Source organism: Oncorhynchus kisutch, linkage group LG16, assembly GCF_002021735.2.
Source record: "Oncorhynchus kisutch isolate 150728-3 linkage group LG16, Okis_V2, whole genome shotgun sequence".
In the NCBI taxonomy this organism is placed as follows: domain Eukaryota; kingdom Metazoa; phylum Chordata; class Actinopteri; order Salmoniformes; family Salmonidae; genus Oncorhynchus; species Oncorhynchus kisutch.
In genome coordinates this window covers 19,758,064-19,775,307 of record NC_034189.2, presented here as the reverse complement: position 1 = coordinate 19,775,307, position 17,244 = coordinate 19,758,064, and the positions used below count along the sequence as shown (strand labels likewise).

General features: G+C 43.3%; 1 protein-coding gene and 1 pseudogene across 1 annotated transcript in view; both read left to right on the top strand.

Moving 5' to 3' along the window:
- The first annotated feature begins 2,499 nt into the window (after positions 1–2,499).
- On the top strand, positions 2,500–4,924 carry LOC109882136 (endonuclease domain-containing 1 protein-like; annotated as a pseudogene).
- A 597-nt stretch (positions 4,925–5,521) lies between these two features.
- The window catches only part of LOC109882141 (erythropoietin), a 37,937-nt gene continuing 26,214 nt past the window's right edge, over positions 5,522–17,244 (top strand). The window contains exons 1-3 of the mRNA XM_031791961.1: positions 5,522–6,193; positions 6,308–6,431; positions 13,057–13,169. Coding sequence (XP_031647821.1) covers positions 6,139–6,193; positions 6,308–6,431; positions 13,057–13,169 — 292 coding nt within the window. The 5' untranslated portion in view covers positions 5,522–6,138. The remainder of the gene's footprint in view (positions 6,194–6,307; positions 6,432–13,056; positions 13,170–17,244) is intronic.

The window sequence follows — 17,244 nt, the reverse complement described above, 5'->3', positions numbered from 1 at the left end:
ATTGGTGCGGCTGGCTTCCGGGTTGGATGCGCGCTGTGTTAAGAAGCCGTGCGGCTTGATTGGGTTGTGTATCGGAGGACGCATGACTTTCAACCTTCGTCTCTCCCGAGCCCATATGGGAGTTGTAGCGATGAGACAAGATAGTAGCTACTAACCACGAAATTGTGGAGAAAAAGGGGGTAAAAAGAAAAGAAATACATCCACAGGTACACCTCCAATTGACTCAAATGATGTCAATTAGCCTATCAGAAGCTTCTAAAGCCATTTTCTGGAATCATTTTCTGCAAGCTGTTTAAAGGCATAGTCAACTTAGTTTATGTAAACTTCTGACCCACTGGAATTGTGATAGATTATTTCACTGTGTCTGTAAACAATTGTTGTCATAACTGACTTGCCAAAACTATAGTTTGTTCACCAGAAATTTGCAGAGTGGTTGAAAAACAAGTTTTAATGACTCCAACCTAAGTGTATGTAAACTTCCGACTTCAACTGTATAAATATGTGAAAACATGAAAACACACATTCTCTCCTCTCTCACATATCTAGGCCTACAATTGGAGAGCGCAGTTAAGAAAGGTTATGATTCAAATCAAATTGTATTGGTCACATTCACATGGTTAGCAGATGTTAATGTGAGTGTAGTGAAATACTTGTGCTTCTAGTTCCAACAGTCAGCAATATCTAACATGTAATCTAACAACTTCACAACTACCTAATACATACATCTAAGGAAAGGAATGGATGAGCAATTATTTCTACTCATTGATGTTTGTACCAATAACAGTTGTATTACAGATGTTCTGTTTCCACACCACATGAGGGGAGGAAGATTTTTAATTTCCCCCTGAGTGGTTGTAAATCCCATTTCTCATGTCTTCTGTGTGTGGCTACAACTACAGTACTAGACTACATCCTCTATTTCCTGTAATGCCACCTGTCACCTCTATTTCCTGTAATGCTTCCTGTCACCTCTATTTCCTGTAATGCTTCCTGTCACCTCTATTTCCTGTAATGCTTCCTGTCACCTCTATTTCCTGTAATGCTTCCCGTCACCTCTATTTCCTGTAATGCTTCCTGTCACCTCTATTTCCTGTAATGCTTCCTGTCACCTCTATTTCCTGTAATGCTTCCTGTCACCTCTATTTCCTGTAATGCTTCCTGTCACCTCTATTTCCTGTAATGCTTCCTGTCACCTCTATTTCCATTATTACGATCGTTAATAACCCACACAATTCTATAATGAATACATATTAGAATTATAATACATAGTAGTGACCAATAGTTACTGTATTGTGATTGTTTAGTGTTTTATTTACTCAACAAGTAGTGCCCCAAGGTGGGGTCGAACCGTGTCTCAAAAGCAGCAGATACTTATGCCCATACTCCATCCCGGTCCACAACACTAAAACTTGCTTGAAGATAACAGCGCTCACTGATGCCCCTAGTGGCCGGTTTCCACGTCATTAGACATGGATGGAAGTTGAATACTAACTTGTATCACGGGGGACCTGCCTGCTTATTCAGAGCTACATTCAGCTGGTGTGTGTGGGGGATGGGGGTGTCAACTTGTGAACAGCTCACAGGCTAAAACATACAACAGGAAATAGAGGTTGTAGTCTAGTCCTGTTGCTGTACATACACACAGAAGATATGAGAATGTGGTTTACAACCCCTCAGGGGGAAATTAAAAATCTTCTTCTCCCCTCATGTGGTTTGGAAACAGAAAATATGTAAAACAACAGTTATTGGTACAAATAACAATGAGTAGAAATAAAAACTCAAAGTCATTGCTGCTGATTTAACTGATGATCCTGGATGGAATGTTGTTTTTCTGTACATCTACAAGCTTATTCACTAGAAGCCCATCTTACTAATTCCAGTAACAATCAATGAATCCACAACATGTCTGTGATTTGAAATAATCATAGCACAGCTAGGTCTCCATTTTGTTTCACAGCCTCAAGTCTCCCTCCCAATCTAGCACTGCACAAAGCCTTGTTCTGCTCACACCTCGGTCTTTACATGAGAAGAGCTGAGAAGGCTAGCCACAGATCTACACACACACGCTCAGACAGACTCAAGCACACACACGCACACTCACACACTTTGCATATCTCCATTTCGGGGAATGAGATGCAGCGTGTGATCTCGTCCTCCTCTTCTGAGGAGGAGTAGCGAGATGGATCGGAGGACCAAAACGCGGCGTGGTAAGTGATCATGATGAAATATTTAATGAATCAAAACTGAACACTGAAATAAAAAAAACTATAAAGTAATTTAACCAAAACAGTCCTGTCTGGCGACATACACAAAGACAGAAAATAAACACCCACAACTCAAAAGTGAAACCAGGCTACCTAAGTATGATTCTCAATCAGGGACAACGATTGACAGCTGCCTCTGATTGAGAACCATGCTAGGCCGAACACAGAAATCCCAAATTATAGAAAAACGAACATAGACAACCCACCCAACTCACGCCCTGACCATACTAAAACAAAGATATAATAACAGAACCAACACACAAGGCACCTTGAGTTCCTCTCTACTGAGCAGAAAGCATGAGATTGATAACAAAAACACAGCCTTTCAAGGACTAACAGAGGCTGCAGAGCATGAAAGAGAGGAGACGATAGTGTCTGCCAGTAAAATACGTCTATCTGATGATGATGCTCTATCTGGGCAATTTAGAAAGGCGGGCGGGAGAGACAAACGACTCAAGCACAGAATACTGTGTTAAGGTCATAAGGAGAGAGGGAACACATGCTGAGACAGTGTTAACTGAAAGAGGCCGACAAGACCACTAAAGAAGATAGGTGCAAGGACAATGAGAGAGAGAGAGAGATGGTCATCATGAGACACCTATCCATCTACTCTTCTCTGTCCCTGGCTGTGATGCTGATCCTGCTGGGCTGTATGCGGGAGTCCCCGGCAGGGGTGGTGGAGGACTTTAACCACATGGAGCGCTGTAAGGACTCCCTGTACATGGGAACCCCACCGCAGGGCTACCTCCTTAGTAACTCCCTGAAGAAGATCTGCCAGCACTACGAGGACAAGCCGCGCTTCATCACCCTCTGCGACCCCCACAAACTCATCCCCATCTACTCGGCCTATACCTTCAAGAAGTTTGACAGCGGGAAGAGGGTGGACCTTCCCTGGATGTTCAAGCCACAGGTATGTGGCAAGTAAGTGTGTGTGTGTGTGTTGGATTTTGAATGAACATAGGCCAAGATGATTGCATGCTCTAGATAGCGAGTTAGAAACCCTATGTCATTTCAAACATGTTCTCTCATGGATGCAGATGACTAACACCCATACACTAGTTGGAATGGCTTGCTGAGCTGTGGGGATAATACTGCTGCTCTACGCAAAATGAAACACTGGAGATAAGCAACTGTATAGGTTGTGTGAATGGGTGTTACAATGGGATATTGTTGTGATAGCCGTTCACGTAGGAAACAGGTGTTGTGCATATGCAAAATGAATTGATCCTCCCCTAATTTTCGATCTCTCCCCACCTCTCCACCTCCCTCTATCTATTTGGATCTGTCTCTAACCCCTCTCTCCCTCCATCCCTTCCTCTCGCCCTCCTTCCCTTCCTCTCGCCCTCCTTCCCTTCCACTTTCTCTCCATCCCTTCCTCTCTCTCCCTCTGTAGTTGGTGTCAGAGAACGTCAGAAAGCAACATGGAGCCGTTCCCCCAGTCCTCCCACATGCACATGAACTTCGAGGACAGCCGTGCTGGAAGACTATGCTGACGTGGCCCGGTACGAGAGAGGCCTCCTCAACCCTGATGAGCACCAGTCCGACCCCCTGGACATGGCCTTCACCTACACAATGACCAACGTGGTTCCCCAGGTACGTTGGTTCAGTCTGCACATTTTAAAGAAGGTTTGGTGGAAGATGAATAATAATCAGAAGACGTATGGGGAATCTAAGTAATGTTGTTGCCTCTTGCCGCAGATCCGCAAGTTCAAGATTGGGCCCTGGGCCGAGCACGAGGACCTCATCCGCAAACGTCTCAACAACTACTGCCGTGGCAAAGCCTTCGTGGTCACCGGGGTCACGACCTCCGGGAACATGATCCGCTGGGACCGTGTGGCCGTCCCCAAGTACATGTGGTTAGCGTACTGCTGCACCGACTACGACCAGAATGAGCCCTGCAAGTTCCCGGTGTTCGGGGCCTACAGGCTGAACGATTGTGTCAACAAACACCTGGTGGAGGTTCCAATGAAGAACCTGGAGAATTTACTCAGAGGAAGGGTAGATGTGGACAAGAACTTTCAGATCATAAGAATTACTGTTGGAGAATTACTGTATTCACATGTGATATTCACCAGGCTTGTAGACGGTCATCTTTAAAAGGCCCAATGCAGCCATTTATTATATCAATATCTGGAATAGTGTTCCATTAAAATAGTAAAAAAGAAACAAAAATAGCTTTTTTATTGCAAAAACCTGATTCTCAAGCAACAATTTAGCTAGGACTGTCTGGGATTGGTCTGAGTGGGGAGGGGAAAATGGAAAAGTGGTTGTTATTGGCTGAGCGATTTGGAACACACTCTTTGTTATTGGTCTATTATACCTATTACATGTATTGATCATGTCACCAGGAAGGCTCAAACAACACCCATGCAAAACCTGCTGATTAGAAGGTCCTGTGTAGATTGTATTTTCAACAAGCAACTGTCAGGAAATAGCACTGAACAATTTTTTTTAACACTTTTAAAGTGTTTCATCAGGTGCTGTACAATATAATACAAAACACAGGGACTGCAATTGGCCTTTAAAGGTTTAGTTATTGTCTCACACTGCATGAAGAGTCTGTAACTGCAGTCATCCACAAGAGGGAAATAGTGTCCTACTCATGCAATACTCCCTACTGCTGCACAGGACAATACAAGTAGGCTATATTTAACAGATATTTGCGAATATGTTTACAACAGCCATTTAATTAAGTGATTATCCAATTAAGACCTTACAAGAATTCTCTCTCTGTCAAAGAGTTCACAACACAATGAGTCTTCATTTCCGGGCTGATCTGTCCTTCTCCCTTTCATTTCCTAGGAGTCTGAGGCAGACAGGTTATAGAATAAGCTATCATCCCACTTTTTCCATGACACCCACCCTGCACTGATGCCCTCTCCAGTGGAGGCCTCACCCTAACCTTAACCACACTGATAACCGTACGCCTAACCCTAAACCTTACGCCTAACCCTCAACTTAAATTAAGTTAATTATTAAAAATAGCCCAAGAAAATATCGACAACCGCAAAATTGCAACTCAGTTCGTCACTGAAATGGTTCCCCGTATCAGCAAACGCTGATGATTGTGTTCCTATCTGGGCTTGCTTTGGCGGGAGCAACATGCGTGTGCGCAATTTCATAAAGAGGGCGCTTGGCATGTCATTGGAAAATGGGAAACCTTTAAAGCATTACAGATTCTCTATATTATTATATATTACGTTTCCTTCTCTAACACCCTCCCCCTCATTTTGCATCAAGCGCACACCTGTAGCCTACGTTTTTGATTGACACCTGGCTGTCAGTGATGATCAGTCTGCATCAGTCTTGCCGTTTTAATAGTCGAGTAGATCTGTTTTTCGTACTAAATTGGATATTGTTCTCAGTGCTGGACTTGGACTGAAATAGGGGCTGGTACTCATTTTGGGTGCTGGCACAGTTGATATTTAGCTGCAGGAGCTCCACAATAGTTTTGAGTTCATATTCTATAACAGGAACAGGAGTTCAAGTAGTAGAAGGGTGAGCTCCTGCCCAAGTCAAGCACTGGCCGTAGCCGTGGGAAGTATGTTTGGGGGGAAACTGCTATATCAGGACTATTAAAAGGCGCAATACTTTTATTTTTATTATATACATATTTTATTAACATTTGATTTGTATTCAGATTCTTCAGGGGATGCTGTAGCACCTTCAGCACCCCTACTTCCCGCGGCTATGGCACTGCCGACAATCCTATGTTTTACCATTTAAAAAGTGTTTTCTCCCTTTCTCCCCTTGTAAACATGGTAGCTAGGCCTACACACAGACACTGGCCCTGTTTTGTCATTGACCATGAAATACTGCCAGCCAAAAGAATACTGAGAAAATAGGATCATTTCAGATGTAGCCTAGAGACACCATGTTGTGCAGGAATTCAGTGGCCGTTGGATCATCACAAAGACAGCAATATGATGGTGAGAAAAGGATGCCTCTGCTTTCGAATAATTACCTCCACTGCAATTCCCACATTTATTTCTTCACATTTTACCTGTAGTTCGTCTTTATCCCAATGTTGTTCTAATTTTAAGGTACTAGGAGACAGGTTTTTGGCTTGAATGAGAACCGGTGGACCAAAACGGCAGAGTTGGAGGCATCTCGAGATGACCGTTGGAATTCAAAAATCTGTAGTCATCATCGGCACGCGGGCACAAGGTAGGGAGAGTTATAGGATAATTACTTTAGGCCTATTGAGGGTTCTTCTCCTCACCCTTGCAGCTGAATGGATAATGGCTGATCTATTCCAACAAGCTGCTGTTATCTCCTGGAATATTCCCCACCCTCAGTGGCAGCCTGATAGTCAGAGGGGTTCTTACCTGTTGACTGCCACCAGAGAGGAAGAGGCGAAATGACACAACTGTTGTTACCCCTTGGGGTAACAGGTAGCCAATACTCTAGCCTAGTGGTTAGAGTATTGGGCCAGTAACCAAAAGGTTGCTGGATTGAATCCCTGAGCTGACAAGGTAAAAATCTGTCATTCTGCTCCTGAACAAGGCAGTTTCAGTTCCCTGGTTAGCCATCATTGTAAAAAATAATTTGTTAACTGACTTGCCTAGTTAAATAAAATAAACTGGGCCAAAAATGTATTCTCCAGCAGGTGGTGTTGTTTTGCTTCTTTTTCTCACCAAGCGAGGAGTTTTTGAATGGAGGTCAATGAGACGAGTGTACTGATATAAGTAGGACGGACACTTCTCGGGCAACTTTGAGAAAAAACACTTTATATCGGAGTTGTCTCGAGATAGCTATGCATATTCATGATATGAGGCTAGTAGCATAGCATCTCTGTCCATTGAATACAAGCGGTTGACATCAACGCCCCTCATCCACTATTCCAAAAAGTATTAAAATAATGAGCTGTATACACCAATCCAAAGAAAGGTGTAGGCGGGAGTTTAAAGCCTAGGACCAAGAGGCATGGAGGGGCAGCCTTTAGTTACTCTGCCCCCAGCCTCTGGAATAGCCTGCCAGAGAACCTGAGGAGGGCCGAAACTGTGGACATATTTAAAAGATCTTAAAACACACCTTTTTAGCTTTGCTTTTCCTCTGGGTGCTTTTTAGTCATTCGGTTTTTATTATTCTTTAGTTTTGTATCTCCTTATGTTTGTTGTGTAGTAAATATCAGTATTTATTTTCATTGTTTTAAATTTGTTTTTTCCCCAGTGATGCACATTGCATTGCATTCCATGTTTGAAATCTGCTGTATAAATAAAGCTTGATTTGATATGATAGTGGAGTTCATAGGTAGCCATGTTGGGGTCAATGGCTCCTCACTCTTTTTCTCCTACAAAGCAAACAAATTCAGAGATGTTGTATCCCTCCAACTGGGATCAAGATGTAAAATAGTGGGTTAAATATAGCTTACATCAGGATGGGAATGCATGTGTTTTTTGTGATATGTACCATTTTCTCTAAATAGACCGAATATTATGTACCTACCCCCATCATGGCACTCACGACTGACCTCTACTAGTGGCACCAGAGATTATATAATGACAAGGTACCTATGTCTCCACCCTAACATTGGGAGTCATTGTCCACAGAGCCGAATGTACGGCTTTGGGAGAGTTAAAAGACCAATGCCAGAGCACCTGAGGGACCTACTGGGTATGTAACTTAAAAGCATGTCTGACATGTATTGGGGTGCACAATCATGGGTTGATTTAAAAACCATAGAATAATCTAGAATAGATTCTTAGAGTCTTAAAATGAATTCTAAAACGTACATGCAGTCAGTGCAGAGACCTTAAAACCGGTGTAATGTGTGCTCTCCGTCTGGTCTTGGTCAGTACCCATGCTGCAGCATTCTGTATGTTTTGCAGTTGACCAATGGCTTTCTTGAGTAGACCAGACAGTCAATCACATTAATTTATAAAGCCCTTTTTACATCAGCAGATGTCACAAAAAGCTTATACAGAAACCCAGCCTAAAACCCCAAACAGCAACCAACGCAGAAGCACGGCAGCTAGGACAAACTCCCTAGAAAGGAAGGAACCTAGGAAGAAACCTAGAGAGGAACCAGGCTCTGAGAGGTGGCCAGTCCTCTTCCATTAAGGCAAGATCGTTCTTCAAGATGGCCATGTAGTCCTGAGGCATAGTCCTAGGGTGGAAGGAGGCGGGACAGAGCGGTGGACAGAGTTCTGAGCCAGTGTGACACTGAAGAATGCTCCACAGTCATCAATCAAGAAGACTGATAGTGAGTATAGGCCTAGCACATGTGTAATGCATGTGATAACAGAGGTAATTTTCAGGCGGACCTAAATATTGACTGGCTTTCATCAAGCTGCCCAATCAAGAGAAAGCATCAAACTGTAATCAGAACCTGCCCCATGGTGCAGGTTATCAGTCAACCTACCAGGGTGTTTACAAATAGCACTGGTGAAATCATCCACATGTATTGATCACATCTTTACTAAAGCTGCAGAAATTTGCTTTAAAGCAGTATCCAAATCCATTGGATGTAGTGATCACAATATAATAGCCATATCTAAGAACCAAAGTTCCAAAGGCTGGGCCTAATATAGTGTATAAAATGTCATCAAATCAAATCAAAGTTTATTTGTCACGTGCGCCGAATACAACAGGTATTTACAGTGAAATGCTTACTTACAGGCCCTAACCAATAATGCAAAAAAGGTATTAAGTGAACAATAGGTAAGTAAAGTAATAAAAACAACAGTAAAAAGACAGTAAAAAACAGTAGCGAGGCTATATACAGTAGCAAGGCTATATACAGTAGCAAGGCTTTAAAAGTAGCGAGGCTGCATACAGACACTGGTTAGTCAGGCTGATTGAGGTAGCCATTTGCTTACATGTTCAGGAGTCTATTGGCTTGGGGGTTAAAACTGTTGAGAAGCCTTTTTGTCTGAGACTTGGCACTCCGCTACCGCTTGCCATGCAGAGAGAACAGTCTACTGGGGTGGCTGGGGTCCTTGACAATTTTTAGGGCCGTCCTCTGACACCGCCTGGTCCTGGATGGCAGGCAGCTTAGCCCCAGTGATGTACTGGGCCGTACGCACTAACCTCTGTAGTGCCTTGCGGTCAGAGGCCGAGCAAATGCCGTACCAGGCAGTGATGCATCCAATCAGGATGCTCTCGATGTTGTAGCTGTAGAACCTTTTGAGGATCTCAGGACCCATGCCAAATCTTTTCAGTTTCCTGAGGGAGAATAGACTTTGTCGTGCCCACTTCACAACTGTCTTGGTGTGTTTGGACGCATTCTAGTTTGTTGGTGATGTGGACACCAATGAACTTGAAGCTCTCAACCTGCTCCACTGCAGCCCTGTCGATGAGAATTGGGGCGTACTCGGTCCTCCTTTTCCTGTAGTCCACAATCATCTCCTTAGTCTTGGTTACGTTGAGGGATAGGTTGTTATTCTGGTACCACCCGGCCAGGTCTCTGACCTCCTCCCTATAGGCTGTCTCGTCGTTTTCTGTAATCAAGCCTACCACTGTTGTGTCATCTGCAAACTTAATGATGGTGTTGGAGTTGTGCCTGGCCATGCAGTCGTGGGTGAACAGGATGTACAGGAGAGGACTGAGCATGCACCCCTGGGGGGCTCCAGTGTTGAGGATCAGTGTGTCAGATGTGCTGCTACCTAATCTCACCACCTGGGGGCGGCCCGTCAGGAAGTCCAGGATCCAGTTGCAGATGGAGGTGTTTAGTCCCAGGATCCTTAGCTTAGTGATGAGCTTTGAGGATAATATGGTGTTGAATGCTGAGCTGTAGTCATTGAATAGCATTCTCACGTAAGTATTCCTTTTGTCCAGGTGGGAAAGGGCAGTGTGGAGTGCAATAGAGATTTCATCATCTGTGGATCCGTTTGGGCAGTATACAAATTGGAGTGGGTCTAGGGTTTCTGGGATAATGGTGTTGATGTGAGCTAACCATGTGTATGTGACAAATAAATTTGATTTGATTTACCAGCCTTTCAAAGCACTTCATGGCTACGGACGTGAGTGCTACGGGTCTGTAGTCATTTAAGCAGGTTGCCGGACTATGGTGGTCTGCTTGACACATGTTGGAATTACAGACTCAATCAAGGACATGTTGAAAATGTCAATGAAGGCAGATGCCAGTTCGTCAGCACATGCCCTAAGCACACGTCTTGGTAATCCATCTGGCCCCGCAGCCTTGTGTATGTTGACCTGTCTAAAGGTCTTACTCACGTCGGCTACCGAGAGCGTGATCACACAGTCGTCTGGAACAGCTGATGCTCTCATGCATGCCTTAGTGTTGTGTGCCTCGAAGCACACAGAAGTGATTTAGCTCGCGGGTAGGCTCGTGTCACTTGGCAGCTCGTGGCTGTGCTTCCCTTTGTATTCTGTAATAGTTTGCAAGCCCTGCCACATAAGACGAGCATCAGAGCCGGTGTAGTATCATTCAATCTTAGCCCTGTATTGACACTTTGCCTGTTTGATGGTTCGTCACAGTGAATAGCAGGATTTCTTGTAAGCTTCCGGGTTAGAGTCCCGCACCTTGAAAGCGGCAGCTCTGCCCTTTAGCTCAATGCGAATGTTTCCTGTAATCCATGGCTTCTGTTTGGGGTATGTACTTAGTCACTGTGGGGACAACGTCCTCGATGCACTCATTGATAAAGCCAGTGACTGATATGGTGTACTCCTCAATGCCATCGGAAGAATCCTGGAACATGTTCCAGTCTGTGATAGTAAATCAGTCCTGTAGTTTAGCATCTGCTTCATGTGACCACTTTTTTATAGACTGAGTCACTGGTGCTTCTTGCTTTAATTTTCGCTTGTAAGCAGGAATCAGGAGGATAGAGTTGTGGTCGGATTTACCAAATGGAGGGCGAGGGAGAGCTTTGTATGCGTCTCTGTGTGTGGAGTACCGGTGATCTAGATTTTTTTCCCTCTGGTTGCACATTTAACATGTTGATAGAAATGTGGTTGAACTGATTTAAGTTTCCTTACAATCAAGTCTCCGGCCACTAGGAGCGCCGCCTCTGGGTGGCGCTGTTTGCTTATTTACTTATACAACTGACTGAGTGTGGTCTTAGTGCCAGCATCTGTCTGTGGTGGTAAATAAACAGCCACAAAAAGTATAGCTGAAACCTCTCTAGGCAAGTAGTGTGTCCTGCAATTTATCACAATATACTCTACCTCAGGCGAACAAAATCTACAGACTTCCTCAGATTTCGTGCACCAGCTGTTGTTTACAAATATGCACAGACCATACAATACGTTTTGTAATGATTCCTGTTGAGTAATGGAGAGAAACCAGACACTGCCACAGGACTTCCTGACGGGCCGCCCCCTGGTGGTGAGGGTAGGGATCAACATCTCCACCCCGGTGATCCTCAACACTGGGGCCCCACAAGGGTACGTTCTCAGCCCTCCCCTGTACTCCCTGTTCACCCATGATTGCATGGCCATGCATGCCTCCAATTCAATCATCAAGTTTGCAAACGACACTACAGTTGTAGGCTTGATCACCAACAACAACGAGACAGCCTACAGGGAGGAGGTGAGGGACTTCAGAGTGTGGTGTCAGGAAAATAACCTCACACTCAACTACAACAAAACAAAGGAGATGATCGTGGACTTCAGGAAACAGCAGAGGGAGCACCCCCTATCCACATCGACGGGACAGTAGTGGAGAAGGTGGAAAGTTTTAAGTTCCTCGGCGTACACATCGTGGACAAATTGAAATGGTCCAGCCACACAGACAGCGTGGTGAAGAAGGCGCAACAGCGCAACAGATGCAACAGTAGCTAACATGGGGAGAGGTCTGTCCATAATAAAGAGCAACTCTGCCTTCGCAACACTATCAACAAGGCAGGTCCTGCAGGCCCTACTTTGTCACACCTGTCCATTCGTGTGGTTAGGTGCCACAAAGAGTGATTTAGGAGAATTACAATTGGCCCACGCATACCCCACAAGGCGTGCCACCAGAGGCCTCTTCACAGTCCCCAAGTCCAGAACAGACTATGGGAGGAGCAGAGTAATACATAGAGCCATGACAACATGGTACTCTATTCCACATCAAGTAACTCATGAAAGCATGAAAAATCACCTTATGGAACAACAGGGACTGTGAAGAGACACACACAGACACACACATACACACACGATAACAGACGCACTGATGGCGCTGACAGAGATGGCCGCCTCGCTTCTAGTCCTTAGGAAACTATGCAGTATTTTTTTATGTATTATTTCTTACATTGTTAGCCCAGAAAATCTTAAGTGTTGTTACAATTATTGGATACCAGAGCGACGTCAACTTACGTCAACTTTGAGTTTCTGCCTGACAAGTTTAAGTGGTTGAGAGTATTAGCCTTACGTGTCGTGCAATCAATATGCTGATACAATTTAGGTAGCACGGTTCTCAAATTTGCATTGTTATAAGAGAGGATCTGCTTCTACCTACAATACAACATGCCCACAAATGAGCAAGACTGTTACACAAATAGGCCTGAAACTAATCTAAGTCCACAATGACAGTCACAAGTACTGAGCAATCAGACAGTTCAAACAGCAATGACTAACTAGGCTACTAAATAAAAGACAGCACTTAATACATTAAATTACCCTAGCAAGACAATACCAATCAAAACTTATCCTTGCAGCTCTTGTAAGAGTTGATCCCCTTCCAAACTATAGATGCAGACTAGATGAGAAGCTTGTTGAAGTTGACATAATATAGACAAATTATATTGACTAATTGGATGGGCTACTGATGGTTCATCAGTGCTTCTCCTCCTTGCAGTGATTAGTGAATGACATGACAATACCGTTCCTCCTATCTCCTCTGTCCTTGCAGCAGAAGAGTCAGACACCACAGTGGGCCCACTCCGGACTCGACCGAAGAGGCCAACTTTCTATTGCTGGACAACCTTCTCTACTTCCAAACACTTGATCCTGAGTTTACTTCAGGTGAGTACAGCGGACTTTAAGCTAAGAGAATACAATGAAAATACACTGATAAAAGAAACAATGTGAAAATAATATGTTGATTTTGTTTGCATGAATAATGTGTCTGAAAGCATGCGGTGTTGAGATGAAAATGGGTAGAACCCACAGGTAGTGAACTGTACTGGGGTCCAGATGGATCAGGTAGTTTGAGTATCACCATGAGTGTGGTGGGGAAACTCCCTCATAGGTAGGGCCCTGTGTTTCGGTTGATCATGTCACATGACCAGGATTTGAACCTTTATTTAAAGCTTTTTCATCCCACTGTCTTTTTATGTCAGATGGTCCTGCACCATCCTCAAACAATTACTTACATTTTTGGTTTAATTCTCATTTCTGGAAAAGGCTTAAAATAAAAGTTAAGGTCATGTGACATGATAAACCAAAACACAGGTCATACTCATAGGTCATACTCATAGGTCATACTTCTATTTTCTTCTGTACAGAGTATGTTTTTTTTCTGAAACAAGGACTTGAAAATAATGTCTGAATTACTGCCTGTAAAAGCTGTGCAAAAAATCCAGAGTTAAACTGAACATAATGGATGTTATGTACTGTACCTATGATTAACTGAACATACCCATAAAATCCCAATCTGTCATTGTTGAATTTATTTTAGGTATGTTTCTTAAACTGCATTGTTGGTTCTTGCTTCTTATGGCTTGAATCCCGCTAACGGGATCGATATGACAACAGCCAGTGAAAGTGCAGGGTGCCAAATTCAAAACAACAGAAATTTCATAATTAAAATTCCTCAAACATAGAAGTATTTTACAGCATTTTAAAGATAAACTTGTTGTTAATCCCACCACAGTGTCCGATTTCAAAAAGGCTTTACGATGAAAGCACACAAAACAATTATGTTAGGTAAGCACCTAGTCACAGAAAAACACAGCCATTTTTCCAGCCAAAGAGAGGAGTCACAAAAAGCAGAAATAGAGTTAAAATGAATCACTAACCTTTGATGATCTTCAACAGATGACACTCATAGGACTTCATGTTACACAATACATGTATGTTTTGTTTGATAAAGTTCATATTTACATACAAAAATCTGAGTTTACATTGGAGCGTTATGTTTAATAGATCCAAAACATCCGGTGATTTTGCAGAGAGCCACATCAATTTACAGAAATACTCATAAACATTGATAAAAGATACAACTGTTATGCATGGAATTTTAGATCCACTTTTCCTTAATGCAACCGCTGTGTCAGATTTCAAAAAAGCTTTACCGAAAAAGCACACCATGCAATAATCTGAGTACAGTGCTCATACAACAAATCAAGCCATACATATATCTGCCATGTTGTGGAGTCAACAGAAGTCAGAAATAGCATTGTAAATATTCACTTACCTTTGATGATCTTCATCAGAATGCACTCCCAGGAATCCCAGTTCCACAATAAATGTTTGATGTGTTCGGTAAAGTCCATCATTTATGTCCAAATACCTCGTTTTTGTTTGCGCGTTTTTCTCAGTAATACTAAATGCTCAATGTGCTTAGTTCAGACGAAAAGTCAAAAAAGTTATATTACAGTTTGTAGAAACATGTCAAACGATATATAGAATCAATCTTTAGGATGTTTTTATCATAAATCTTCAATAATGTTCAGAGAATTCCTTTATCTTCAGAAATGCAATGGAACTCAAGCTAATTCTCACGTGAACGCGCGTGGTCAGCTCATGCTGCTCTAGCAGACCTCTGACTCAATCCCCTCTCATTCCCCCCTCCTTTATAGTAGAAGCATCAAACAAGGTTCTAGGACTGTTGACATCTAGTGGAAGCCTTAGGAAGTGCCATTTGACCCCATAGACACTGTATACCCGATAGGCTAAGAGTTGAAAAACTACAAACCTCAGATTTTCCACTTCCTGGTTGGATTTTTTCTCAGGTTTTTGCCTGCCATATGAGTTCTGTTATACTCACAGACATCATTCAAACAGTTTTAGAAACTTCAGTGTTTTCTCTCCAAATATACTAATAATATGCATATATTAGCAACTGGGCCTGAGGAGCAGGCAGTTTACTCTGGACACCTTATTCATTCAAGCTACTCAATACTGTCTCCAGCCATAATAAGTTATAACAAGGGCTTGTAAGTAAGCATTTCACTGGAAGGTTGTATTTGGCACATGTTACAAATAAAATGGGATTTGATTTGATTTTCCCATCACAGGAAATGAGGCAGTTCGTATTGGCGACTGTAGTCTTACTTGCAAGGTCAATGCCACGTTTTTATGTGAATCTCTTATGGTCAAGACCTGACTGTTTAGTCTGGCTCTGGATCTAGGACCTAACTGTTGCATCTGAATCAATAACATTCATAGGCGGAAAAAATTACAAAGAATTATACCACATTATATAATCACATGGCCTTATCTGATGCTTTTCATTACAGCATTAACCTTTCCCATGATAGAGCCAACTTTAGGCATTAGGAAGCTCAGGGCTCAGTCAATGAACAGGGGCCTCAATGATTTTATAGATAACAGATTATTCAGATGGGGAAGTCTGTGGCTCAATAGTTAAGGAGAGGATCAAGCGAGTTCATCCACAGAACCACAGCACCTGCAAGTAAAGATCCATGCATTTTTATTAGTTTGTTACGCTTGTTGGATTTGCGCCTCGCCTGCCACACGTTGAATTGGCACTAAAACAACTGTTGTATTGGGTAGTTTGGAGTGTGTTTTCTATTATGCAATGTTACACAATGGGATTGGGGCTTCGGAGAATGTAATTGGCTTCTGCTCCCTAAGTTTGAACAGCTGTGTGAGCCCTCAGCCCTGCACTGCTCATAGTCATAGGGATCTCTCTTTTGGCACAGTTCGGGAGCATAATAGATGTTACAATGTTTTGGTTTTGTTTGATGAGGTTGTAGCATTTAAATAGGGCCACAGTGTTTTGATTGCTCACCTGCCACAAGTTAAAATGTCAATGGACCTACCAGAGTAGGGCCCGCCAAGGTACTGGTAGACAGCTTTCTAAACAACCTGACAGGACAAACAATAAACGGAAGCCTCCAATAGAACTACAGCAAATTAGTCCAATTCTCATTTGTCAGGGGTCTTACACAGGCTAAAACTTGGATCATTTCCGACCCTAAGAAGAATCTAAAAGTAGGCTGACCTTTCCCCGTACAGAAGTGTACGGTAATATAATTGTTTATTATTCATTCAAGTGATTACAGAAAAATCTATGGAGGAGTGACTAAGTTAAATACCGAACATATATCTGCTGTTTCCTGCCAGTGTAAAAAGGTTATTCTAGCGACGTGGAACCAGTCCCAGACCAAGTTGTTGTTTATCAGTAGAGGAGGCTCTTCTCAGTCTATTAAAATCTTCCTGCTGAAGAGTCGCCTGGTCTTCCTAAAACAATCAGCAGGGGTGACTCGGGGTCGGCTAGGCCACAGGGACAGGCGGTGTGTGGAGCCTGCCAAAAGTGAGATTGTCATATACAATGCAGTTCAAGTGTGTCTGGCATCCAGATACTGACTTAGAGTGGGGAGGTAGTTGTGATGGTTATCGTAAGCATTGTTTACATCCATAAGGCCAGGAAGTTCATAAAATGTATTAGCCTAAGTGGCTACTTGCTACTGTTATTATGGGCAGGACACAATACAAAGACTCGGGGGAGGGGCTCCCTAGCCTTGTGGTGACGAGCTTCGGGGCTTCCTGTCCCAGAAAAGCCCTATTGGACGTGAACAGTATCACAAGTGACCAGAGTGCTGTAGAGGTCACGACATTAGTGGAACCTGTCCCAGGCCAGACACGACTGGAAGATTACTCTCCGCGGACAGACGCCTGTGTTGGTCCAAAACAATAACTTCCGACAGGCTACTGTCCTGGCTCCTGCCTCTCTGGTCTACCCATTCTTTCATGTGAATTTCCTGTCTTGTGTCGCGCCAGTGGACTGACCTCCAGAAAGTAGATCTATCTGGCTCTCTTCCCAGCGGTAGGGAGAAAGACTGCCGCCATGAACTTTCACTGGTGCTGTTTACTATGTTGTGGATTCTCTCTCTCCCCCCCCCCCCTCCGA